This window comes from Microcaecilia unicolor, chromosome 1 (assembly GCF_901765095.1).
Source record: "Microcaecilia unicolor chromosome 1, aMicUni1.1, whole genome shotgun sequence".
Taxonomy (NCBI): domain Eukaryota; kingdom Metazoa; phylum Chordata; class Amphibia; order Gymnophiona; family Siphonopidae; genus Microcaecilia; species Microcaecilia unicolor.
The window spans coordinates 13,136,631-13,162,622 of record NC_044031.1 but is presented as its reverse complement, the minus strand read 5'-3'; the positions used below and the strand labels follow the sequence as shown (position 1 = coordinate 13,162,622).

At 43.0% G+C, this 25,992-nt stretch overlaps 1 protein-coding gene across 1 annotated transcript; it reads left to right on the top strand.

The window, feature by feature from the left end:
* Positions 1–604: 604 nt before the first annotated feature.
* On the top strand, positions 605–1,597 carry LOC115463614 (gastrula zinc finger protein XlCGF26.1-like). The gene has a single exon (XM_030194574.1). It carries the CDS (start codon positions 605–607, stop codon positions 1,595–1,597), a length of 993 nt encoding a protein of 330 aa, XP_030050434.1.
* The last annotated feature ends 24,395 nt before the right edge of the window (positions 1,598–25,992 follow it).

Genomic DNA, 25,992 nt, shown 5'->3' with positions numbered 1-25,992 from the left:
CCATCTTGTTTCGAAAATAAGGTTTTCCCTGCCCCTGGATTTCGCCATTTTGCGTCCCTTTCGAAAATGCCCCTCCACATGATCCTTGTGAATTAATTTTTGACTGTCTTTTCTTTTTTGGACTTCAGATTATAAGTGTAGGCTTCTTTTAGAATCAGGGTTTCATTCATACATGGCCATCTAGATAATTTTTAATATAAATATTTTGTTAGATTGTATGCAATGTGAAAAGATCAAAAATTACTTTTAAATATCAAATCTGCATCTCTGGTAGTGAACTTGTTAAACTGTTGTTCTCCTTCAGTAATATACAATGCTGTTTTTCATTTATTTAGAAAAAGATGACTGTAAGAACAGTAATACAGAGAGACATGACTGGAAGCTCGTTGAGAAGCCTGAAGGGGAAAAGATGTTCTCAGGAAGAGAAAAAGAAGAAACTTCTTCCTGTTCTGACTGGGGAGAAAAGGGAAAAAATCAAAATAAACACCAACATTCAGCAGGAGGTTTAGCTCCGTGTGAGCAGAGCACCAGTAATATCACACAGACGGGGGAACAGCAGACAAGCCAGGTCAGAGATCAAAGATGTTTATGTGATGGATGTGAGATGTTCCTCGGAGACCACCAAACAGTTTATACAGGTGTGAAACCCTTCACATATGCTGAGTGTGGTAACAGCTTCAGTGAGACAGAAACACTAGCAAAGCATCAGAAAATCCATTCAGGAACCAAAAGATTTACGTGCACCGAGTGTGATAAAAGTTTCACTGAGAAGGGAACTCTCACCAGGCACCAGAAAATCCACGTTGGAGTGAAATCATTTACGTGTTCAGAGTGTGGTAAAAGCTTCATCGAGCAGAGAAGACTGACCGTACACCAGAGGATTCATTTAGGAGTAAAACCATTTACCTGTTCTGAGTGTGGTAAAAGCTTCTTTGAGAAGAGAACACTCGCTGAGCACCTGAGCATCCATTTAGGAATAAAACCATTTACGTGCTCTGAGTGTGGTGAAAGTTTCATTGGGAAGGGAAGACTCACCAGGCACCAGAGAATCCACATAGGAGTGAAGCCATTTATATGTCCTGAGTGTGGTAAAAGCTTCAGTGAGCAGAGAACACTCACCAAGCACCAGAGAATTCATTCAGGAGTGAAACCATTTACATGCTCTGAGTGTGGTAAAAGCTTCTTTGACGAGGAAACACTCAATTTGCACCAGGGAATCCACTTAGAGATAAAACCATTTATGTGTGCTGAGTGCGGTAAAAGCTTCATTAAGAATGGAACACTCATCAGGCACCAGAAAATCCATTCAGAAGTAAAACCATTTACCTGTTCTGAGTGTGGTAAAAGCTTCACTGAGAAGGGAACACTCATCCGGCACCAAAGAATTCATTCCGGAGTAAAACCATTCACATGCTCTGAGTGTGGTAAAAGTTTCATTGAGAAGGGAGCGCTCACCAGGCACCAGACAATTCACATTGGAGTGAAACTATTTCCATGTTCCGAGTGTGGTAAAAGCTTCATTAAGAAAGGAAAACTTAAAAGACACCAAAGAAGTCACACAGGAGTGAAGCCATTTACATGTAGTGAGAGTAGTTAAAACTTAATTGATAAGGAAACACCGTGCACCAGAGAATCCATTCAGGAATACCACCATTTACCATGCACCGAGTGTGGCAAAAGCCTCTTTGAGAAGAAACACTCACTAGGCACCATAGAATCCATTTAGGAGTAAAACCATTTACATGTTCTGAGTGTAGTAAAAGCTTCATTGAGAAGAGAATCCATTCTGGAGTAAGACCATTTACATAGTCTGAGTGTGATAAAAGTTTCACTGAGAGAGGATCACTCACTAGGCCCCAGAGAATCCATTGACCTGTAGTGAAAGCGTTAGTGGTAAGATAAACATTTCACAGCAGTAGAGAATCCACACAGGAGTGAAGCTCTTTTTAATGTAGTGAATGTGGCAAAAGTTTCAGTGGGACAGTGACACTCAGAAGTCAAACCTCACAAAACGCCAGAGAATCCACACATGAGTAAAACCATTTCCCTGCACTGACTGTGGAAAAAGCTTCAGGTTGAAGAACTACAAAATAATGCACCAGAGAATCCGCACACGAGTTAAGCCATTTGCATATACTCAGTGCAATAAAAGATTCTTTAAGAAGGGAACACTCAGAAAATACTTGCAAATCCACACAGGGAATGAAGCCATTTGCCTGCACTGAGTGTAATAAAAGTTTCATTTAGAAGGCAAAGTTCAAAAAACACCAGAGAAGCCACACAAGAGTGACACCATTTACATGCTGTAGATGTGGTAAAAGCTGAATTGGCAAGAGAAATCTCACAAGGCACCATAGAAATCACATGGAAGTGATGTCATCTACATTACTGAGTGTAGTAAAAGCTTCATTGACATGGAAACACTCACTCTACACCAAATAATCCAGTTCAGGAGTAAAATCATTTCTAAGCACTGACTCTGCTAAAGTCTTCAGTTAGAATTAAAATATGATAATGCACCACAGAATCCACACAAGCTATTTGCATGTACTGAGTGTGGTAAAACCTTCACTGAGAAGGGAATACTTACATTGGAGAATCCACACTGGAATGAAACCATTTGCTTGCACTGAGTGTATTAAAAACTTCGGTCAGAAGATACACCTCTCAAAACACCAGAGAAGTCACACAGGAGTGAAGCTGTTTACATGTGCTGAGTGTAATAAAAGATTCTGTAAAAAGGTAAACCTCAGAAAGCACTGAAGAATCCACACAGGAAGGCATATATAAATATCTAAGAGTGGAGAAAGGAATAATTAGAAAGCAGAAATTGCTGAGACAAAAAAAAAATCAGTAATGACTTCCTGCACTCTCATTCAGCTTTGGCATTGTAGACTGGCCTCTTAAATACCTTCAAAAACTAGATGTGTGAATGAGAAAACTCCTCCATGCCCATGGGGTCTTCTATAAGAATTTGTGCTTGCCAAGACTGTACATTCCTAGATCTAAAGGAGGAATGGGTCTCCTAGAAAAATTACACTTATCAGTCTACTGTCAGAGGCCTCCAGGCTTACATAATAGCATCATTAGATCCCAATACACAAAAAAGTATTGAAATATGAAAGAAAACTGACAGAACCCTTCCGATGAGTAGAAGGGATGGGTGAAAATCCTTCGTTACCAAAAGGAAAGGAAGCAACAGAATTTGTGAAAGAAGAGAAAAAACTTTCAAGGAATTGGATCAGCAGGGGAGAAACAACGAGTGTCAGATGCTTAAGTACAGCGGGAAATAGAAAGTGTTACTCCAGGAACTATTTGTGGATCAGATTCGGACACAATAATGGTTAAGGAGAGATGAGCAATTGAAAGTTGCAGCCCAGGGCACACAGATTATGGACGAGATGGTTTACAGCTAGCACTGAAAAAACTGGTCAACAGACATGTTGTAGATTCTATAAGAGAGAGCTCGAATCAGTTACTCATCTCACGGCTGGCTGTGAAGGGTTGATGGTGGAAACTTTTTATAGAAGATGACGCAATAAGGTGGTACATCTCATTCACTGGAAACTCTGTAAGCATTACAACATCAGTGTACCAGAAAAGCATTGGGATCATGACCCTAAGAGCATTGTGGAAAACAAAGAGGTTATGATCACCTGGGACATTCATATTCCGACTGATAAAAAGCTGGATGCCAGAAAACCGGATATAGAGATTGTGACAAAACAGTGGGTTTTAAGCCTGTAAAACTGTATTGGCCAGCAAGTGGTGCATGTTTATGTTTAAAGTTGTTACAGAGAACTGACTGTTCCTTCTTTAGTTAACACAGATAAGAGGTAACCTGCAGTGATGTGGCCAGCTATTTTTGAAACTTGTTCTGGGCTCCGATTGGCCCAGGAGCTCAAAAATTTAGCTAGGATGTACTGGCTTTTTCTCCAGTCTTAGCTAGGGAGAAAAGAGAGAAGGATCTATTTGCTGAGGCCCTGTGAACAGTTATATTTGATAACCTGTGAGCAGCTGTATGTCGTAATCTCCCCAGGTACTATTTAGATAGTAAACAAATGTTTAGTTGGTTTTATAATTGATCCATATTTCAGTTACCTGTTACTGTTTGCACCTTTTCTGTTCATTTATCTAATTTTTCATGACAATAAATATTTTTAGTTTATTGCCTCTGCTTGTCTGGACTGACTAAGAATCCTGGTGGTTTGTGTGTTGGGTCTGTGACTTTTTTCTAGGAACTGTGGGACCTCTGGGAGTGTGGTCCCAGTAACCTAGAAATCACTGGGGATAATTTGAGAGCAGAAGACTCACTCAGAGGCGGTTGGGACCCAGTTGGTGGGAGGAGGGTGCTAGTGTAGAGCACAAGGGACAGGTGCAGGTGGACCTGAGCTATGCTGGGGATAGACCCTCTAAGTGGCTGTGGGGTAGCCCCAGGCTGGTGGCTAGGCATTTTGTGACAGACCTTGTCTTCCTTTTTTGGTGGTAGCATGGTGGAATTGTCAGGCTCAATGTATGGGTGAGGGTCATCATCCACTGAGTGGCTCACAGTCTTTCTTTTATCTGTAGCCTGCAGATACAGAACACAGTGAACGAGTGCAGCAATAACAGGGTCCCTTCCCTGTTCAGTTTTGTTTTTGGTAGTGTTAGGAGGCTAGCAACGTGTTGATGGCAACTGGTAGCAGCCCTCAGATACTGGATATGCCTGACCTAACACTAGAGTGACCGGATGACCTCAGCAAGGAAGAGCTGCGGGACTGGCCTATGCAGAGTTCTTTCGGGGTGAGAGCAGAACCCTTATGGGCAAAGGCACGTGAGTTGACAGGGCCAGATGCCACATCAGCTGATATCTATCAGACCTACATGGTAAAACTACAGTGGTTAGACCAGCTGCAGTGAGAGGAACGGGAACAGCAGTGTGAGGATTGGGAGTTCCAGCTGCAGAAAATGAAGTTGGAGCTGGAGATGGCTCATATCCAGAGCTTCAACCCAACCTCTGCGCTGAGGCCAGAAGCAGGATCCACAGCCTAGATCGGGCCCAACTGTTTTGTGGAGTTTGATGGTACCTGAGGTGACATAGATGGATATCTAACTGCCTTTGAAAAAAATGTGCCGCCTCAATAAGATTCCTCAGAAAGACTGGTTGCGTTATCTGGGAAGAAGTTCACTGGTGCAGCACTTGAGGCATTTCAAGGACTGTCCATAGAGACATGCTTTCAGTTTGAGGAGGTGCACAAAGCTTTATTGAACCGTCGAGTCCTGCAGACTGAAGTTCCGGACTTTGTAAAATGGGGTGGATTATACAGCAAGTTTGTAATTCAGCTAAGATACCAGCATCGGTGGTGGCTCAGTGAAGCTGAATTTAAGACCCTGGAGGACTGCCAAACTCTGATGGTCCTGGAGCAGTTTCAAGGTTGTCGTCCAGAGGTGAGGGAACATGTTCAAGATCGCCAGCCCCGTACTCCAGAGAAGGCGGCTGAGTTGGCTGACATCTGTACAGCTAACCGTCCCTGGTTGGCAAAGGAAAACCATCTGTATCCGCAGCAGCCAGATCTAAGGGCAACCAGGGCCCTAAGCCAAATATTGTTGCAATCTCAGAGACTGTCAGCAAACCTAAAGACTTTAGGCATGAACATCCTTGTTACTAGTACATAAGTAATGCCACACTGGGAAAGACCAAGGGTCCATCGAGCCCAGCTTCCTGTCCACGACAGCGGCCAATCCAGGCCAAGGGCACCTGACAAGCTTCCCAAATGTACAAACATTCTATACATGTTATTCCTGGAATTGTGGATTTTTCCCAAGTCCATTTAGTAGTGGTTTATGAACTTGTCCTTTAGGAAACCTTCTAACCCCTTTTTAAACTCTGCTAAGCTTCTACCGCCTTCACCACGTTCTCCGGCAACGAATTCCAGAGTTTAATTACGCGTTGGGTGAAGAAATATTTTCTCCGATTTGTTTTAAATTTACTACACTGTAGTTTCATTGCATGCCCCCTAGTCCTAGTATTTTTGGAAAGCGTGAACAGACGCTTCATATCCACCTGTTCCACTCCACTCATTATTTTATATACCTCTATCATGTCTCCCCTCAGCCGTCTCTTCTCCAAGCTGAATAGCCCTAGCCTCCTTAGTCTTTCTTCATAGGGAAGTCATCCCATCCCCGCTATCATTTTAGTCGCCCTTCGCTGCACCTTTTCCAATTCTACTATCTCTTTCTTGAGATGCGGCGACCAGAATTGAACACAATACTCAAGATGCGGTCGCACCACGGAGCGATACAACGGCAATATATATAATCATATATTCTGTATTCATCCTTGGTAGTGATTAGCTTGGAAATGTATTCCCAACAGGGAGGGGGTGGAAAATTTACAATTTATTTATACAGATTTTTTATTGAACTCGTTAAACTGCTGTTCTCCTAGAGTACTATACAATGCTCTTTTCTTTATTTATTTAGAAAAAGATGACCCTAAGAACAGTAATGCAGAGACACATAAATGGAAGCTCAGTGAGAAGCCTGAAGAGGAAAAGATGTTATCAGAAAGAGAGAAAGAAGAGACTTCGTCCTGTTCTGACTGGGGAGAAAAGGGAAAAAATCAGAATAAACAAACTCATTCAACAGGAGTCTCGTCTCCATGTGATGAAAGTAACAGTAACATCACACAAACAGTGGAAGAACAGACAAACCAGATGAGAGTTCAGAGATGTTTGTGTGATGCATATGAGATATTCTTCAATGATCATTTAACTCTGAAATCACATCAGAGATTCGATACTGAAGAGAGACAATATATTTGTACGGACTGTGGTAAAACCTTCAGTCAAAAGAGAGAACTACAGCAACAGCAAAAAACATGCATAAAAGAGACACACTCTAGGTTCTGAGTGTGGGAAAGATTTAAGTAGGAAGACAGAGAAACATGAGCACAATAATAAAGAAACTAGAGTGTGTACAACTACAGTAGATGAGAAAACCTTTATCAATAATGGAAATATTACAAAATACCAGAAAAATGACACTGATGAGAGATTCTCTTCATGTCCCAGTTCTGACAAAAGTTTCAATCAGGAAAAAAAACTTAATAAGAAATGCAAAATTCCACCCAGAAGAGATACTAGTTTCAAGTGTTGAATGTATGAAAAAATTCAGCCATGGAGAAGCATTCACAGATCGTAAAACACCTCAGACTGGTGAAGAATCAATGATTACTACTAAATCTGAAAAAGTCTTTTGCAGAAAGGCAAACTTCTCAAAATACCAGAAAATTCAGAAAAATGAGAGCTTATATAGTTGTGCCGATATTGATACAAGTGCTTGTTGGAAAAGAAATCTCACAGTTCACAAGAGAATCTACAAAGGAATGAAACCATTCATCTGCACTGAGTGTAATAAAAGCTTCAATCAGAAAACAAACCTCACCAAACACCAGAGAATCCACACAGGAGTTAAACCATTTAGATGTTCTGAGTGTAATAAAAGCTTCAGTCAGAAGGCAAGCCTCAAAACACCAGAGAATTCACACAGGAGTGAAGCCATTTATGTGTTCTGAGTGTGGTAAAAGCTTTATTTTTTAAGGGAACACTCACAAGGCACCAGAGAATTCACACAGGAGTGAAGCCATTTATGTGTTCTGAGTGTGGTAAAAGTTTCATTGAGAGAACAAAACTTAGAATACACTGGAGAATCTACACAGGAATGAAACCATTCATCTGCTGTGAGTGTAATAAAAGCTTCAGGCAGAAGCAATACCTCACAATACACCAGAGAATCCACACAGGAATTAAACCATTTATCTACACTGAGTGTAATAAAAGCTTCAGTCAGAAGGCAAGCCTCACAAAACACCAGAGAATTCACACAGGAGTGAAGCCATTTATGTGTTCTGAGTGTGGTAAAAGCTTTATTGTGAAGGGAACACTCACAAGGCACCAGAGAATTCACACAGGAGTGAAGCCATTTGCATGTACTGAGTGTGGTAAGAGCTTCACCAAGAAACGAACACTTGAAAGCCACTGGAGAATCCATACAGGAATGAAACCATTTCTCTGTACTCAGTGAAATAAAAGCTTCGATCAGAAAACAAATCTTGCAAAACACCAGAGAAGCCACACAGGAGAGAAGCCATTTTCTGAGTGTGGTAAAAGCTTCATTGAGAAGGGAGATCTCACAAGGCAACATAGAATTCACACATGAGTGAAGCCATTTATGTGTAGTGAGTGTGGTAGGAGTTTGGTTATTTTTGACAAGGAAACGCTCAATATGCACCAGAGTATCCATTCAGGATTAAAACCAGTTCCATGCACTGAGTGTGGCAAATGCTTCAGGTTGAAGAAATACATGATAATGCACCAGAGAATCCACACAAGCCATTTACATGCACTGAGTGTGGTACAAGTTTCACTGAGAAGGGAACACTGGAGAATCCACACTGAAATGAAACCGATTACCTGCACTGAGTGTAGTAAAAACTTCAGTCAGAAGGTACACCTAACAAAACAGCAGAAAAGCCAAACAGGAATGAAGCCATTTACGTGTACTTAGTGTAATAAAAGCTTGTGTTAGAAGGTAAATCAGAGAAAGCACGGAATAATCCACACAGGAGGGCATATATCTAGGAGTGGAGGAAGAAACAACTATAAAGCAGAAATGGCTGAGAGAAAAAAATCAGTAATGACTATTATAGGAGACTTCCTGCACTCTCATATAACTTTGGTATTGAAGACTAGCCTCTTAAACACCTTCAAAAAATAGATGTGTGAATGAGAAAACTCCTCTATGCCCACAAGGTCTTTTATAAGAATCCATGTATGCTGAGACTGTACATTCCTAGACCTGAAGGAGGAATGGGTCTCATAGAAATCATTTACACATATCGAAATACTGTCATATATTGAAACATGAAAGAAAACCTCCAGAATCTTTTCAACAAGTAGAAGGAATTGGTGAAAATCTATCACTACCAAAAGGGAAGAAAGCAACAGAATTTGTGAAGGAAGATGAAAAAAAACTTTTCAAGGAATTGGATCAGCAGGGGAGAAACAACAAGTGGAACACTTGTCATACCAGAATACAAATTATATCATAGTGATAGGGTAGGGTAGATCAAATTGGTGGATTAATAGCACTGTATGTTAAAGAAGGCCTTGAATCAAATAGTCTAACAATTCTGCAGGACACAAAACACATCTTGGAATCCCTATGGATAGAAATTCCATGCGTAAAGGGGAAAAGGACAGTGATAGGAGTGTACCACCATGCACCTGGCCAGGATGAATAGGCAGATGTAGAAATGTTATCAGAACTTAGGGAGGCTAACAAACTGGGGAACACGATAATGGGTGATTTCAATTACCCAGATATTGACGTTAAATGTAACATCAGGGAATGCTAGAGAGGTAAAATTCCTTGATGAAGTCAAGAACTGCTTTATGGAGCAGCTGGTTCAGGAACCAACAAGAGGGGGAACAATTCTAGACCTAGTCCTTAGTGGAGCATGATCTGGTGCAGGGGGTTTTGGTGCTGGGGCCGCTTGATAACAGTGAACATAACATGATCAGATTTGATGTAAGTTCTGGAGTAAGTACACACAGAAAATCCAAAATGTTAGCATTTAACTTTCAAAAGGAGATTACGATAAAATGAGAAGAACGGTGAGCAGCTGCACTCAAAAAATTACATCAGGCGTGGATGCAATTCAAAAAAGGCCAGATATATCCCATGTATTAAAAAAAAAGGAGGAAGGAAGGCCAGTCGACAGCCGACATGGTCAAAAAGTGAAGTGAAGGATTCTATTTGAGCTAAGAGAAAATCCTTCAGGAAATGGAAGGATCTGACTGAAAATATTAGGAAACGGCATAAGGAATGATAAGTCAAATGCAAAACGCTGAAAAGGAACGCAAAGAGAGACTTTGAAAAGATGATTGCATTGGAGGCAAAAACATATGGTAAAAACCTTTTTTTTTAGGTATATTAGAAGCAAGAATCCGGCAAAAGAATCTGTTGGCCCGCTAGATGACCGAGAGACTGTGGGGACAAAAGTAGTCGTACAGAATTGCACGATCCTATACTGTGAATCTGTCTTTTCACAGACTTAGGCCATATCAGTTTCCGTGCAAAAGCTTGTTCCTGTAATAGGCCTCAGGCACATTGCTGACACATCAAGGCTAACGGAGGCAAAAACAACTGTTCATAGCAACTTTGTGTACTGAGCTGAGGAGTGGGGACCTTCATGGAGAGCAGTAAAACAGCTACGGCATCTGAAGCTGGGTTTGTGTTCCCTCGGAGGTATAACGATGGAAAACACCAGATGTAGACATCGGTCAGCATGACTCTTCAGATCTCCAGGAAAAGGTATAAGAAGGGCTCCAGACAATATCATATGAGAGAGAGAAGATGGAGTAAAGAACAGAAAGTCAGCATTAAAGCTGTGGCCCCCTGGCCTATATGCTGACTTGCCTGGGAAGAGCTATCATCTGCTGACCTGCCTAGGGCTCCTGTTGCTGCCTTCCCGAGAGGAGAAACACACTTGCCATCCCAGCTGTAGTGTCTCCAGCTACAATAGCTACCTGACTATTCCTGGATCACAGTGTTCGTGATTGGGTGAGAGTGTTGTCATCTGTCAGGTTGAAGTGTTTTTTTATTTTATTTTTTATTGCATTTGTACTCCGCGCTTTCCCACTCATAGCAGGCTCAATGCGGCTTACATATTATATACAGGTACTTATTTTGTACCTGGGGCAATGGAGGGTTTAGTGACTTGCCCAGAGTCAGAAGGAGCTGCCTGTGCCTGCAGTGGGAATTGAACCCAGTTCCTCCAGGACCAAAGTCCACCACTCTAACCACTAGGCCACTCCTTTCTGCCTTAGGAGTCAGGTGTCCTGTACTTTATAGAACTAGGCGCTAGTGTGTTTTTTCCTTGCCCTGCCTTGACAGATATATAAATTCATGTTCTACCATCATTTTGGATAGTGTCTCTGATTTGCATTGCTATTATTGCTGCCACTATAGTTAATAAACAGCTTTTATACATTTATAATAACATCTGAGTCTTGTATCATTTCATGTCAGTATTCCTTTGGGCTAGGGTGAGCTTGGTTATCGTCTAGAGTGAGGTATAATTTCACATATTCCAGAGTATTATTGTTTTATACATTTTTTTTCCTTGTGTCTACATCCCCTCTTTACCTGTCTCTACAGGATGCATGGTAAATAACATGTTTTAGCCCCACAGATAAAAGGGGCACTCAGGAAAGACAAGGCCATAGCAGAGAGATTAAATGAATTCTTGCTTCTGTCTTCTCTGAGGAAGATGTAGGAGAGAGACCAATGCCAGAAATGGTATTCATTGCTGATGAGTCAGAGAAACTGAATCAAATCTCTGTAAACCTAGAAGATGTAGTGGGGCTGTTTGACAAATTGAAGAGTAGCAAATCACCTGGACTGGATGGTATACATCCCAGAGTACTGACAATTGAAAAATGAACTTGCAGAACTATTGCTAGTAAAATGTAATTTACCTTTAAAATCAAGCATTGTACTGGAAGATTGGAGGGTGGCCAATGTAATGCTGATTTTTTAAAAAGGGTTCCAGAGGTGATCTAGGAAATTATAGACCGGTGAGCACACCACCCGAACTCTCATCCACTCTCTCATTACCTCTCGCCTTGACTACTGCAACCTACTCCTCACTGGCCTCCCACTTAGCCATCTTTCCCCCCCTTCACTCCATTCAGAACTCTGCTGCACGTCTTATCTTCTGCCTGGACCGATATACTCATATCAGCCCTCTCCTCAAGTCAATTCACTGGCTTCCAATTAGGTACCGCATACAGTTCAAGCTTCTCCTACTAACCTATAAATGCACTCGATCTGCGGCCCCTCCCTACCTCTCTACCCTCATCTCCCCCTACGTTCCTACCCGTAACCTTCGCTCTCAAGACAAATCCCTCCTTTCAGTACCCTTCTCCACCACCGCCAACTCCAGGCTCCGCCCTTTCTGCCTCGCTTCGCCCCATGCTTGGAATAAACTCCCTGAGCCCATTCGCCAGGCCCCCTCTCTGCCCATCTTCAAATCCTTGCTCAAAACCCACCTCTTCAATGTCGCCTTCGGCACCTAATCACAACACCTCTACTCAGGAAATCTAGACTGCCCCTACTTGACATTTCGTTCTTTAGATTGTAAGCTCCTTTGAGCAGGGACTGTCCTTCTTGTTAAACTGTACAGCGCTACGTAACCCTAGTAGCGCTCTAGAAATGTTAAGTAGTAGTAGTATGTTGTTGCCAGGCAAAATAGTAGAGACTATTATAAAGAACAAAATTGCAGAGCATGTACATGGATTAATGGGACCAATCCAGCACGGATTTAGTGAAGGGAATCTTGCCTCACCAGTCTGCTACATGTCTTTGAAGGGGTGAACAAACATATGGATAAAGGTGAGCCGGTCAATATTGTGTATCTGAATTGTCAAAAGGCATTTGACAAAGTACCTCAAGAAAGACTCCTGAGGAAATTAGAGAATCATGGGATTGGAGGTAATGTCTTATAGTGGGTTAAAAATCAAGTTAAAAGATAGAAAACAGAGAGTAGGATTAAATAATATTCTCAATGAAGAAAAGTAGACAGTGGGGTTCCCCAGGGGTCTGTGTTGGGACTGCTGCTTTTTAACATATTTATAAATGATCTAGAGATGGGAGTAACTAGTGAGGTAATTAAATTTGACCATGACAAAGTTATTCAAAGTTGTTAAATTGCAAGAGGATTGTGAAAAATTGCAAAAGGACCTTATGAGACCGGACGTCCAGATGATATTTAATGTGAGCGAGTAAAAGTGATGCACGTGGGCAAAAGCAACCTGAACTATAGCTACATGATGCAAGGTTCCACATTAGGAGTCACCACCCAGGAAAAGGATCTAGGTGTCATCTTTGATAATACGATGAAGCCTTCTGCTCATTGTGCAACGGCAGCTAAGAAAGCAGAATGTTAGGTATTATTTGGAAAAGAATGGAAAACAAAATGAGAATGTTATGGCTTTTCAGCTTGGAGAAAAGATGGCTGATACATGTCTATAAAATACTGAGTGGAGTGGAGTGGAGTGGAACAGGTAGACTTTAATCGCTTGTTTACTCTTTCCAAAAGCACAAAGACTAGGGGTCACACAATGAAGCTACTAAGTAGTAAATTTAAAACAAATTGGAGAACATACTTCTTCACTTATTATGTAATTAAACTCTGAAATTTGTTGCTAGAGAATAACGTAAAAGCAATTAGCTTAGCAGGGTTTTAAAAAAGGCTTGGACAAATTCTTAGAAGAAAAGTCCATAAACCATTATCAAGATTGACTTGAGAAAATCCACTGCTTATTTTTAGTATAAGTAGCATAAAATCTGTTTTACTCTTTTGAGATCTTGCCAGGTACTTGTGACCTGGATTAGCCACTGATGGAAACAGGACACTGGGCTAGGTGGACCAAATATAGCTATTCCTATGTGCCGCTATGGCCTCACAGTTCTAAGCAGCTTACAAGAGAAAATAAGCTGGAGCCAGACCTCCAGGACTGCTGTACACAATGGATATAATAAAATCAATATTCAAGGTTAAAATTAAATCAGCATAACACAACACAAATTTTCTGAACAACCAAGTTTTCAACATTTTTCTAAAAGCTAAATAAGAATGAGCATTATAGAATAAACCTGAAGTATCTCTACAAATTTTAGCAAATTGAAATGCCCAAGAAAGTTCCATCAATTTAAACCATTTTTTAATCCTTTTTTGCAAAGACCACATGCTTTTCCGGAGATGGGAAGGCGGTAGAACGAGAGGGCATGAAATGAGATTGAAGGGGGGCAGACTTAAGAAAAATGTCAGGAAGTATTTTTTCACGGAGAAGGTGGTGGATGCTTGGAATGCCCTCCCGCGAGAGGGGGTGGAGAGGAAAACGGTAACGGAATTCAAACATGCGTGGGATAAACATAAAGGAATCCTGTTCAGAAGGAAGGGATCCTCAGGAGCTTAGCCTTGAATGGGTGGCAGAGACGGTTGGGAGGCAGGGCTAGTGCTGGGCAGACTTATACGGTCTGTGCCAGGGCTGGTGGTTGGGAGGCGGAGATAGTGCTGGGCAGACTTATACGGTCTGTGCCAGAGCCGGTGGTGGGAGGCGGGGCTAGTACTGGGTGGACTTATATGGTCTGTGCCCTGAAAAAGACAGGTACAAATCAAGGTAAGGTATACACAAAAAACTAGCACATATGAGTTTATCTTGTTGGGCAGACTGGATGGACCGTGCAGGTCTTTTTCTGCCGTCATCTACTATGTTACTATGATATAAATAAAATGGTATAAGGCCTCCTAATCTTTTATAAAGAAAACAAGCTAACTTGAATAAAATATGAGCTTTTATGGGTAACCTGTGAAGTATTATGTAATACCGAGAGATCTTATCAGATTTTCCAAGTGAAAAAATAAGATGAACGGCAGTATTTGGGATGGAAGTCTGTTTATTGAGAAAGAAATGTGCTGTTCCAAGATCATAGGTACCAAGCCAGAAGGCATGAATTCTGTTCCAGGATTAGCAGTCGGAAAGCCCAGTGCTTCACCTGCGATGACCACCGTTCCCCAGCAGTTGAGCCCCTGGGTGCTGGCAGCCGACAGGACTTGAGGAGGGTCTAGACAGGATAGATGACCTGGAAAGGTACCAGAAACAGTAGTAGTCTAGGCAGCAGAGGAGTGAGACAGGGCAGTGACCTTGGCCAGAGGGCAGCTACTGGTACAGGCTGTGGCAATAGCAGGCAGAGACAGGTTCATGCTATAGGACCAGACAGGCGACTGGCTAGCAGACAACAGAGTCAGGTTCAGGCAGGCGACTAGTGAAAGGGAGAGTCAGGTTCAGGCAGGTGGCTAGCAGAAAGCAGAGTCAGGTTCAGACTTACAGGTTCAAGCAGTTGGCAAGCAGAAAGCAGTTCCAGGCTAGCGGCTAGCAGAAAGCAGAATCAGGTCCAGGCAGGCAGGTAGCAGAAAGCAAAGTCAGGTCCAGACTTACAGGTTCAGGTAGTGGCAGAAAAAGATGAAAGAAACACACCAGCGCAACCAACAGGAAAGTAGCTGAGGCAGTGAGCCACGACCTGGCTCTCCCCTAAAAGGTGAGGGTGTCTGATGTTTGTGGTAGCCACGCCTTCACCCGGGGGAGAGCTCCAGAGAGGGAGGAGCCAAGTGTGTTGCGTCAGCACTGTAGTGGCTGGACAGTCCCAAGGATAGGTTGAGCCACGTTCCTCGATGTCGGGGAAGGAGGGGTCATGTGTGCTAGTGCTATTGCAGCTGGGCGTGCTGTGAACGACCCCGGGATCGTGACACTGAAAAGGGGTTTCGTTTTAGTGGATTTTTACCAGTTTATAGAAGAGTGAGGCAGAGTGACCCAGCACAAGGAATTGTCTACAGTATAACTAGGGAAGGTGTTTGTCTAGACAAAGTCATATTACAAATTTTAGTTTTTTTAAATGTAGGTTTTATCTTGTATTAGTTTAATTTACTGGATTGGCGTTTGCCTTTGCGGTGCGATGTAAGCCACATTGAGCCTGACGCAGTTGGGAAAATGTGGGGTATAAATGTGATAATAAGTAAATAAATAAATAGCCCTGGATAGTTGCAGCCATTGGTAAAATTGTGTGGTAGGTAGATTAAAGTCAGCCTGTAGTTCTGCAAAGGATTTAAAAGAAGGAGGGTCAGAAGTGAAAATAGCTGTAAAATCCCATATGCCTACTTGTTACCAAATTGGCCAGGATACTTTTTTACGGTAAGTATTTGAGAGTTAAACCATAGGCTAGAGTGTTAAGATTTTGACCAGGGAATCGCCAATGATTTATCTTGTTCTTTTAATACAAAGAGGGATGTTTTAATAATATGATTAGAAAGACGTTTAGGTGGAAGTAACATACCTGGTGCTCTGCTTAGAGATATGGAATTAAATAAGGATTGCTCAAGATGAAACCATGAGGATGTAGAGGCCTCGGAAGAGGCAACCCAAGCCATGATGCAGCAAAAAAGCACAATGGTATGACAACAGGTCTGGGAAATTCACACCACTATCCTGCTTAGGGGCTGTATGTACGTCCTGTCATTGGGAAGTAGATCCCCCAGACAAGGAAGAGTACCTTCAGACAAACATAGGAAGACCACCTGGGTATAGTCTATTCCCATTCTGCTCAGGGTAGACCCCTGGGACACTGCTGGGGTGGTTGTAGTCCAGGGTAGAGAATGACACAGGGATGGGGACAGATCCCACGGGGATAGGGACAGAGCCCATGGGACAAACTTTGTCCCCCATGTCATTTTCTACTTTGAAGCCTATTAATGAACTGGACTGTTATTTATATTTGAGTGATGCCTACAATGATTTATTTGTTGCATTTGTATCCCACATTTTCCCACCTATTTGCAGGCTCAATGTGGCTTACATTGTTCCGTAATGGCGATCGCCGTTTCCGAAATGAGAAATACAGAGTTATTTTGCATTGAAGTTCGTAAGTGACATGGAGGGGCATAATCGAACGCGAACGCCTATCTCCATGGGCGTCTATGTCCGAAAACGGGTACGTGAAGAGGCGGGACAGACCGTATTTTCGAAAAAATGGACATTTTTGAGCTGGGCGTTTGGTTTTTTTTAGCGATAAAGGAAACTAAAAACGCCCAGCTCAAAAACGTCCTAATTTGAGCCATTTGGTCATGGGAGGGGCCATGATTCGTAGTACACTCGCCCCCCTGACATGCCAGGACACCAACTGGGCACCCTAGAGGTCAGTGCGGTGGACTTCAGACAACGCTCCCACATGCATAGCTCCCTTACCACGGGTGCTGAGCACCCAACCCCCCTCCCCCAAAACCCACTACCCACAAATGTACAACACTACCATAGCTCTTAGGGGTGAAGGGGGCACCTACATGTGGGTACAGTGGGTTTTGGAGGCCTCCCATTTACCAGCACAAGTGTTACAGGTAGGGGGGGATGGGCCTCGGTCCACCTGGCTGAAGTGCACTGCGGTACCCACTAAAAGTGCTCCAGGGACCCGCATACACGCAGGCCTCTAGGACTTGTTGCTGCTATATAACATTGGCACACCAGTTGACACCTGAAGACTAATCTCTCCGAAAACGTCCTTTATTGGAATAAGCATGCTTACTCACAGTTAACTGCAAATCAGAGGTTGTGCCCCACTGGCAATGAGTCTCCCTGGTACTGAGATTAGCAGTAGGTCAGAGCTGGCAGAATGCTGTACAATGCCCTCTTTCAGCCACATTCAAGGGAAGAACTAAGTTGTCTAACGTGGCTAACACAGGAAAGGGAACTAAAACTGGCTTGCAAAAATGGCCACTACCACATGGACTACAACAGGAAACACAACAGGGCACACTCTGACCCAGCAGAGGGAAAAGCACCATGGGAGTAGAGCCTACCAACTACCAACATCGTGAGCATGTGGCACAAGCTAGTGGAATCACGGAGCCCAATACCCCACGCCCACCACAATGCATTGCTGATGTGACTCTGCAGTGCCCTTAACAGAAACGGTGTCACACTCACCCGAGAGCCACATCAGAACCAGGGAAAGGCTGTCTTAGGATAGAACACATTCTGCTGTCATGGAGGTGGGTACGGCATTTGAGGCTGGCATACAGGCTGGAAAAAAAGTTTGTAAAAAGTGGGGGTTTTTTGGTGGGAGGGGGTTAGTGACCACTGGGGGAGTCCAGGGAGGTCATCCCCGATTCCCTCCAGTGGTCATCTGGTCAGTTGGAGCACTTTTTTGGGACTTGTTCGTGAAAAAAAAGGGTCCAAAAAAAGTAACCCAAAATCGCAGTAAAAACGCCTTTTTTTTCGATTATCAGCTAAAGACGCCCATCTCTCCTTGGCCGATAACCACGCCCCAGTTCCGTCTTCACCACGCCTCCGACATGCCCCCGTCAACTTTACCCGTTTCTGCGACAGATTGCAGTTGGAAACGCCCAAAATCGGCTTTTGATTATACCGATTTGGGCGCCCACGGGAGAAAGACGCCCATCTCCCGATTTGGGTCGCAATATAGGCGTTTTTCTCTTTCAATTATAAGCAGCTTAAGCAATCAAGTATAAAGAGTTCATTTTTGTAATGAGAAATAAAATGGTATTGTGTTAAAGTTCATTCGTGACAGAGCAACTTAGGCAGTCAAGCATAGACAGTTTGGTTTTGTCCAGTTCTGGTATGAGTTTTGTTGTCTGGTATTTAGGATGGAGCATTGTGGTATGCCTTTTTCAACAGGTTGGTTTTTAGTAATTTTCGGAAATTAGTTATGTCGTGGATTGTTTTTGTGGCTTTTGGTAGTGCATTCCATAGTTGCGTGTGCTTATGTAGGAGAAGCTGAATGCATAAGTTAGTTTATATTTTAGTCCTTTGCAGTTGGGGTAGTGGAGATTCAGGAATGTTCTGATTTTTTGGAAAAACAAACAAACATGCTGGCCACAGCTAGCAAAACTTGCATGAGGGATCCTGTACCAACTCATCTTCTAAGAAGACATCTTCTATTACAGGAAGGACTGTGGAAGACAGGAGAGCTAGAGTGAATCCTGAAATTGTTGATGACTTCTTATTCATCCACAGATTTTAAAACCATAACAGTGCTTAACATGGCATATTTTTCTCCTCTAGGGCATACAGATCAGGTTGTATTTTATAACCATGGGCATTTTAACAGTGTGCATTAGGATTTTTTAGTGGAGTGGCCTAGTGGTTAGGGTGGTGGACTTTGGTCCTGAGGAACTGAGTTCAATTCCCAGCACAGGCAGCTCCTTGTGACTCTGGGCAAGTCACTTAACCCTCCATTGCCCCATGTAAACCACATTGAGCCTGCCATGAGTGGGAAAGCACAGGGTACAAATGTAACAAAAATAAATAAAATAGTAGAAATCAGCTATTGTTGGGGTTGGAAGGGTAGAGAGTGGTGGTGGGAAGGAGGGTTATTATAGCTGCTCATTGTTATTATAGTTTTCTATTTGTAATTTATACGCAACAGTTGCACAGCATATATTTCCTTTTTATACTTTAATAAAAAGATTTAAATATAAAATCATAAGTGTTCGAGACTTCTGCAGAAGAGGACAGAGCCCACGGGGACGGGGCAGGGACAGGGCCTGCGGGGATGGGGTGGAGATGGAGACAGAACCCACAGGGATGAGAACAAACTTTGGCCCGTGTCATTCTCTAGTCCATGGTAGAGACTACGTGGGAGGTGGCAGGGACAGACTAACCCAGTCCTGAAAGTCGAGGAGTGGAAATATGTATTGTGGGAGAAAACTGTGAATATCTAAGGTTGACCTGAATGCTGATCTATATACCTATTTGCATATTTGGACTGGCAAAACGTTGAGCCTATGTTAAAGCCCAAGAGAAGTGAAACTGGACTCGACAGCTCTCAGGGCCAGGAGGAGGGAAAGATGACCCCCTGGACGGGGGGGGGGGGGGCGACCCAGAGGAGGGTTTTGGAGTTGGACCCATTTCACCTTGAAAAGAAAAGGGGTCTGTTAAGAGGGCACAGGAAACCTAGGAAATTGAGTTGACTTCTTCAGAGGTCTGGATTTCGGCTTGCACTTCGGTAAGCAGTGGATGGTGAATTCAGTTTGCAGTTTGGCAAACAGTGCTCTGGACTTTGGCTTAGACTTTGGTAAGGGGTGGAAAGTGAATTCGGCTTGTATTTCAGCAAGCAGGGTTCAGATTTTGGTTTATGCTTCAGTAAGTGGTGGATGATGGTTTCAGCTTGCATTTCGGCAAGCGGAGCCTTGTGGCTTTGGTTTGCTCTTCGGCAAACGGCGCTTTGCAGGAAACCATTGGCCTACACTGTCGGGTAGGCGGTGTGGGTCACAGGGACCTTCAGTTTCTGTAGTGATATTCTTGATAGCTTGCCAGCCTATTTTCCAAGAGATGAATAAAATAGGCAAACAATATAAGAAATATATTCAGTATGTAAAGAATTTTGGGCATTATCATAATTTTCAGAGTCTAATCTCCCCCACCATGAAAGGTGGAGGGAGGACAATGGTATCAGTGCAAATCTCACCATTTCAGATACTATATTCATACTAAGTTGAACTGAGGAATGAAGGTCATTGATAAAGAGAACACCTAAATAGTTAATATTAGTGACCCATTTAAATGGACAATTAGGGATAGAGAAAGGGGTACAGTTCATTGAGGGGTAATAGTTCAGTCTTACTCCAATTTACTTTGTACCCTGATAGCGATGAAAAATAGGAAACAACCTGCAGTAGTTCAGAAAGGGATGATTGAGAATTGAAAAGGTAAAATAGCACAGCATCTGCATATGTAGAACTAACCCATTTAAAATAATACCTGATATGAGTGGCTTTTGTTTAATAATAGACAGCAAGGGTTCAAGAGCCAAATTATAATAATGGGAACATAGGGCACCTTTGATGAGTACCACGTCCTAACGCAAAAGAAGGAGCTCATCATTAGCCATAATTCTTGCAGACAGGTTGGAATACAAAGTGGAGGAGTAGCCTAGTGGTTAGAGCACCAGTTTTGCAATCCAGAGGTGGCTGGTTCAAATCCCACTGCTGCTCCTTGTGATCTTGGGTGAGTCACTTAACCCTCCATTGCCTCAGGTACAAACTTAGATTGTGAGCCCTCCTGGGACAGAGAAATATCCAGTGTACCTGAATGTAACTCACACTGAGCTACTACTGAAAAAGGTGTGAGCAGAATCTAAATAAATAGATATATGGAATGTTGCTACTATTGAAGATTCTAGATGGAATGTTGCTACTATTTGAGATTCTAGATGGAATGTTGCTAGTGGAGGAGTGGCCTAGTGGTTAGAGCACGGGTCTTGCACTCCAGAGGTGGCCGGTTCAAATCCCACCGCTGCTCCTTGTGATCTTGGGCAAGTCACTTAACCCTCCATTGCCTCAGGTACAAACTTAGATTGTGAGCCCTCCAGGGATAGAGAAATGTAACTCACTTTGAGCTACTACTGAAAAAGGTGTGAGCAAATCTAAATAAATAACTGTGTCGTATGAAGAAAAGAATCAGGGAGTCCAACACATTTAATATACAGAATAAGTATTTCCACTTCACTTGGTGAAAAGTTTTCTCTGCATTGATAGAAACTGCAAGAAGAATGGATGACAGAATAACCTAGTGTTATCTGAACCTTATCTACCCTTTAGAAATCCCAACTGATCTGAATGTATTAAAGGTGAAATAACTTGTTCCAATCCATTAACCAGGAATTTTGTAAATATTTTATAGTCCAGGTTGAGTAAAGAAATTGGATAGTAATTTTGAACCAGTTGAGAGTCTCTGTTGGGCTTAGGGAGCACAGCGACATGAGCTTCAAGGAAGCGTTCTGGCTGAGAAACGTGAGAGATGAGATTCTGATAATATAAATTACGTTTAGAAGTAGAAGAGTTTGAGAAGCTTTTATGTTTCAATCATTTTTATTCAACTAGTACAAGAACATGTACATCATAATTGCAAACATCACCTACAGTATTAAAATCCCATCCTCCTTCCCCCATTCTCTGTTCATCCCATCCCCCCCCCCCCCTGTGCTCCCCTTCCCCTTTTGCCTCCCCCCTAGCCCTTCCCTCCCTTGTAACATTTCCATGTACTCAGTAATCACCTCAAGGAGACATTAATACTCAATTAAGAATACGACTGCGTGCCACTGGTTGCAAAATGTCCCAAAATTTTCCCAAGTTTGTTGAAACTTTTTCCCTTCCGTTGAGGAAATGTCCTTAATTCCACAGCGCTCTAACTTCAGCAGTTCTATCATGTTTGTGCGCCACATGTTGACAGTTGGTGCCCAAGTCTCTCGCCAACACAGCAGGATAACTTTTTTCCCTATTAAGATCACTTTCTTGAAAAAGCAGTTAAACTGCGATGGGGCCTGTGAGGAATATCAATACTTGTTAAACAGAACCAGTATGATTCGACATCCCCAAAGATCGTGAACTACTTTAATTAGATGAGACCAAAAACAAGCAACATATGGACATGTCCAAAACATATGGCCCAATGATGCTTGTGTTGAACTACACTTTGGGCACACTCCTGAAGAGCTGATTGCTGCCCGATGAGATCGGCTTGGAGATATGTGTAGTCTTAGTGCAAATTTATATTGTAATTCCCAATATCGTGAAAAAAGTGAGTCTTGATGTATATTCAGCACATGTCTCTGGACCAGTTCTGCTGTTATCTTTACGTTTAATTCATTGGCCCATTTTTGTGCTAGCCTCTTGTAATCCAAATCTTCTGTGGAATAAGGGAGAACACATGGAATGTTGCTTTGGGGATGCTTGTCTTTTAATCGAGGAGCTAGCAACCATTGTCTATGTGCGTTCGGCGCCCTCTTATGTGCTTTTCTTATAACCCTGGGGTGGGGTATCCACATCGTTTAAATTCCAACTATGGACAAGAAGTGACAAAGATCATCTACAAACACTGGCCTATATTGCGTTTACATCCTCAACTTATGAATAAACTGCAGATATCATTCAAAAGAGCCAAAAATATGGGCGAACTGCTATCCGTTTTTCGAGATACTGGATCTGCAGATGTGGCCAACGATAATGGTCACAAATGGTGTTTGAATTGTATCTACTGCCCTTATGCCATGGAGACAAACAATGTCATCAATCCTAAAACCGGCAAGCGATACTTCTTACGGGGCCACACAGACTGTAATTCAGCCCAAGTTACGTATGGGATACATTGCCCCTGCTCTAAATGGTACACTGGCCAAACCAAGCGCAAGGTTAAGCAGCACATAAGGGAACACATTAGTAATCTACGGGTCAACAAGAGAGAAGCTCCGCTGGTAGAACACTGGGGACAACAGCAGCACTCAATAGCAGACAAAATATGTGGTTTTGACCTGGGTGAACTTGCGCTGGGGGGGGGGGGGGGGTGATATATCAGCTGTTTTAGCACACATTGAACAGAGATTAATTTTTCAGTGGGGCAAAGTTCAGCCCCAAGGCCTCAATAAAGAAACAGAGTGGTTGCTTTAAGATAAGAGAGTTGCCTGAATTCTCACAGCTGGTGATTAGTATAAATAGGTTGACGTATAGACAGCATGCGCTTTTGCTCTGACTACAGGGAGGGGCTTGCAGCAATTCTGCCTCCTTGCGAGCCAATAATTGAATCTAGAGAGAACAGTTAAGAAGGTAATGAACTTATAATAGCTACTAACAATAGTCATGTATACGATCTTGAACTCAATATTTTGTTGGTTTTTGAATTTAGAGACTCGAATATACATTCCCCTGAAGACGCCATAATGGCGAAACGTGGTCTCATGTTGGGAAAGACATCCTACCTTCAGAATTGTTTTTAATCACGAAAGAGAACTTACACTGGTGGAAGAGAGTCACGGCTGCAGACAATATAGCACTACAAGGGACTTGCCTTGAACAAACATTATATCAGATAAGTGGAAAGACACGGTTTATACTTGTAATGTTTGTACAATTTACATTAAGAACTGAAGCATTATGACCATGTACTAAGGAGGATAGGCAGGCCCAGTGCGGTGATGTTTGAAGTTGGTGCGCTGTTAGCAGTTACCGTGACCAATGGTATAAGGTACAGCCACACATACTGAGCACTGCAATATAAAAAAAAGAGTACCAAAAGCTTTCGATGTGATACATTAGCGATGTGATAGTTAGCGATTACATTTTAACTACCATACCCTCGACCATTCTTCTAACGTTTGGAGATCCCTTCTCATTGTTTCTACTCCCTCCAGGGTATCCACTCTATTGCCTATTTTCGTATCATCCGCAAAAAGGCACACCTTTCCTTCCAACCCTTCAGCAATATCTCTCATAAATATATTAAACAGAATAGGCCCCAGCACCGACCCCTGAGGAACTCCACTGCTCACGTTCCTTTCCTCTGAGCGGATTCCATTTACCACCACCCTCTGCCACCTGTCGGTCAACCAGTTTCTTATCCAGTTCACCACTTTTGGTCCTAAGTTCAACCCTTTCAGCTTATTCACGAGTCTTCTGTGAGGGACCATATCAAAGGCTTTGCTGAAGTCCAAGTAGATTACATCTAGCGCACGTCCCTCATTCAGTTCTTTGGTCACCCAATCAAAAAAATCAATAAGATTCAATTGGCAGGATTTTCCTTTGGTAAAGCCATGTTGCCTTGGGTCCTGTAACCCGTCTGCTTCTAGAAAGTTAACTATCCTTTCTTTCAGCAGCAACTCCATTATTTTTCCTACCACCGACGTGAGACTTACCGGTCTGTAGTTTCCCACTTCTTCCCTGTCTCCACTTTTGTGAAGAGGGACCACATCCGCTCGTCTCCAATCTCGTGGAACCTCTCCCATCTGTAAAGATCTATTAAATAAATCTTTAAGAGGTCCCGCCGGGATCTCTCTGAGCTCCTTCAGTATCTTGGGATGTATCCCATCCAGCCCCATAGCTTTGTCCACCTTCAGATTCTCCAGCTGTTTATAAACTCTTTCTTCCATAAACAGTGCAGCATCCACTCCATTCCCAGACGTTCCCTCGGCAGCCAACCACGGTCCTTCTCCAGGATTTTCCTCCGTGAACACCAAAGAGAAATAATTGTTTAGCACATTTGCTTTATCTTCATCACTCTCCACATAGCAATTCTCATTATCTTTCAGTCTCGCAATTCCTGTCACGTTCCCAGGCTTAAACAACCAGGCGTGAACTCTTGAACAACGTGAGCCCTTGGCCTACTGTCGGTGAGCGGCAGAGGGAGGCAAAAACTCCCTAGCAAGACTAGGCAAGATTCAGGAGGCACTTAGCTTGGCTAGAATCAGATACTGGAGCAAGCTTGGCTTGACTGGGCAGGAGCCAAAAGCTGGAACGGACTTGGCTTGACTGGAACCAGATACTGGAACAAGCTTGGCTTGACTGGAGTGGAACCACATACTGGAACGGACTTGGCTTGGCTTCACTGGAACCGGATACTGGAAACAAGCTGGGCTTGACTGGAGTGAACCAAATACTGGAACAGACTTGGCTTGGCTTCAGTGGAACAGGATTCAGGATACTCAGGCAGGGCAGACACAAGCAGGGTAGGGCAGATACAAGCAGGAGGGAACTGGAGCTAAAGACTACCGGGGTAAAGACAGACAAACAGGGTCAGAACCAAAGCTGAAGGCTTGCAAGGCTGAGGCAAGCAGGAGAGGGACTAGAGCTAAACCCTACCAGGGTAAAGACAGACAAGCAGGGCCAGAACCAAGGCTAACCCACACAGACAAACAACAGAACTAAGGCTGAAGCTAAGGTAGAAGGGACTAGAACAAACAAGGCAGACTGGGCTGGACACAAAGCACACAAACATAAATACATAAGCACTGCCACGCTGGGAAAAGACCAAAGGTCCATCAAGCCCAGAACTCTGTCTTCAACAGCGGCCAATCCAGGCCCAAAGAACCTGGCAAAAACCCCAAATTTAATAATGATCAATGGATGTTTCCTTCAGGAATCTGTCCAGACCCCCTTTAAACTCAGCAAGGCCAGTTACCGTCACTACCTTCTCCGGCAATGAGTTCCAGAGTCTAACTACACACTGAGTAAAGAAAAACTTTCTCCGATTTGTTTTAAACCTACCACATTCTAATTTCATCTTGTGTCCCCTGGTTCTATTATTGTTAGAAAGTGTAAACAAACGCTTCACATCTGTCCGCTCTACCCCACTCATTATTTTATAGACCTCTATCATATCACCCCTCAGCCGCCTTTTCTCCAGGCTAAAGAGTCCTAACCATCTTAACCTCTCCTCATAGGGTAGTTGTCCCATCCCTTTTATCATTTTTGTCGCCCTTCTCTGCACCATCTCCAATTCCTTTATATCTTTTTTGAGATGAGGCGACCAGAACTGAACACAATACTCCAGGTGCGGTCGCACCATGGAGCGATATAACGGCATTATAACATCCTCATGCTTGTTT

Excerpts from the sequence above, each read along its gene's own strand:
- LOC115463614 (XM_030194574.1), top strand. The coding sequence starts at position 605 with ATGTTCCTCGGAGACCACCAAACAGTTTATACAGGTGTGAAACCCTTC.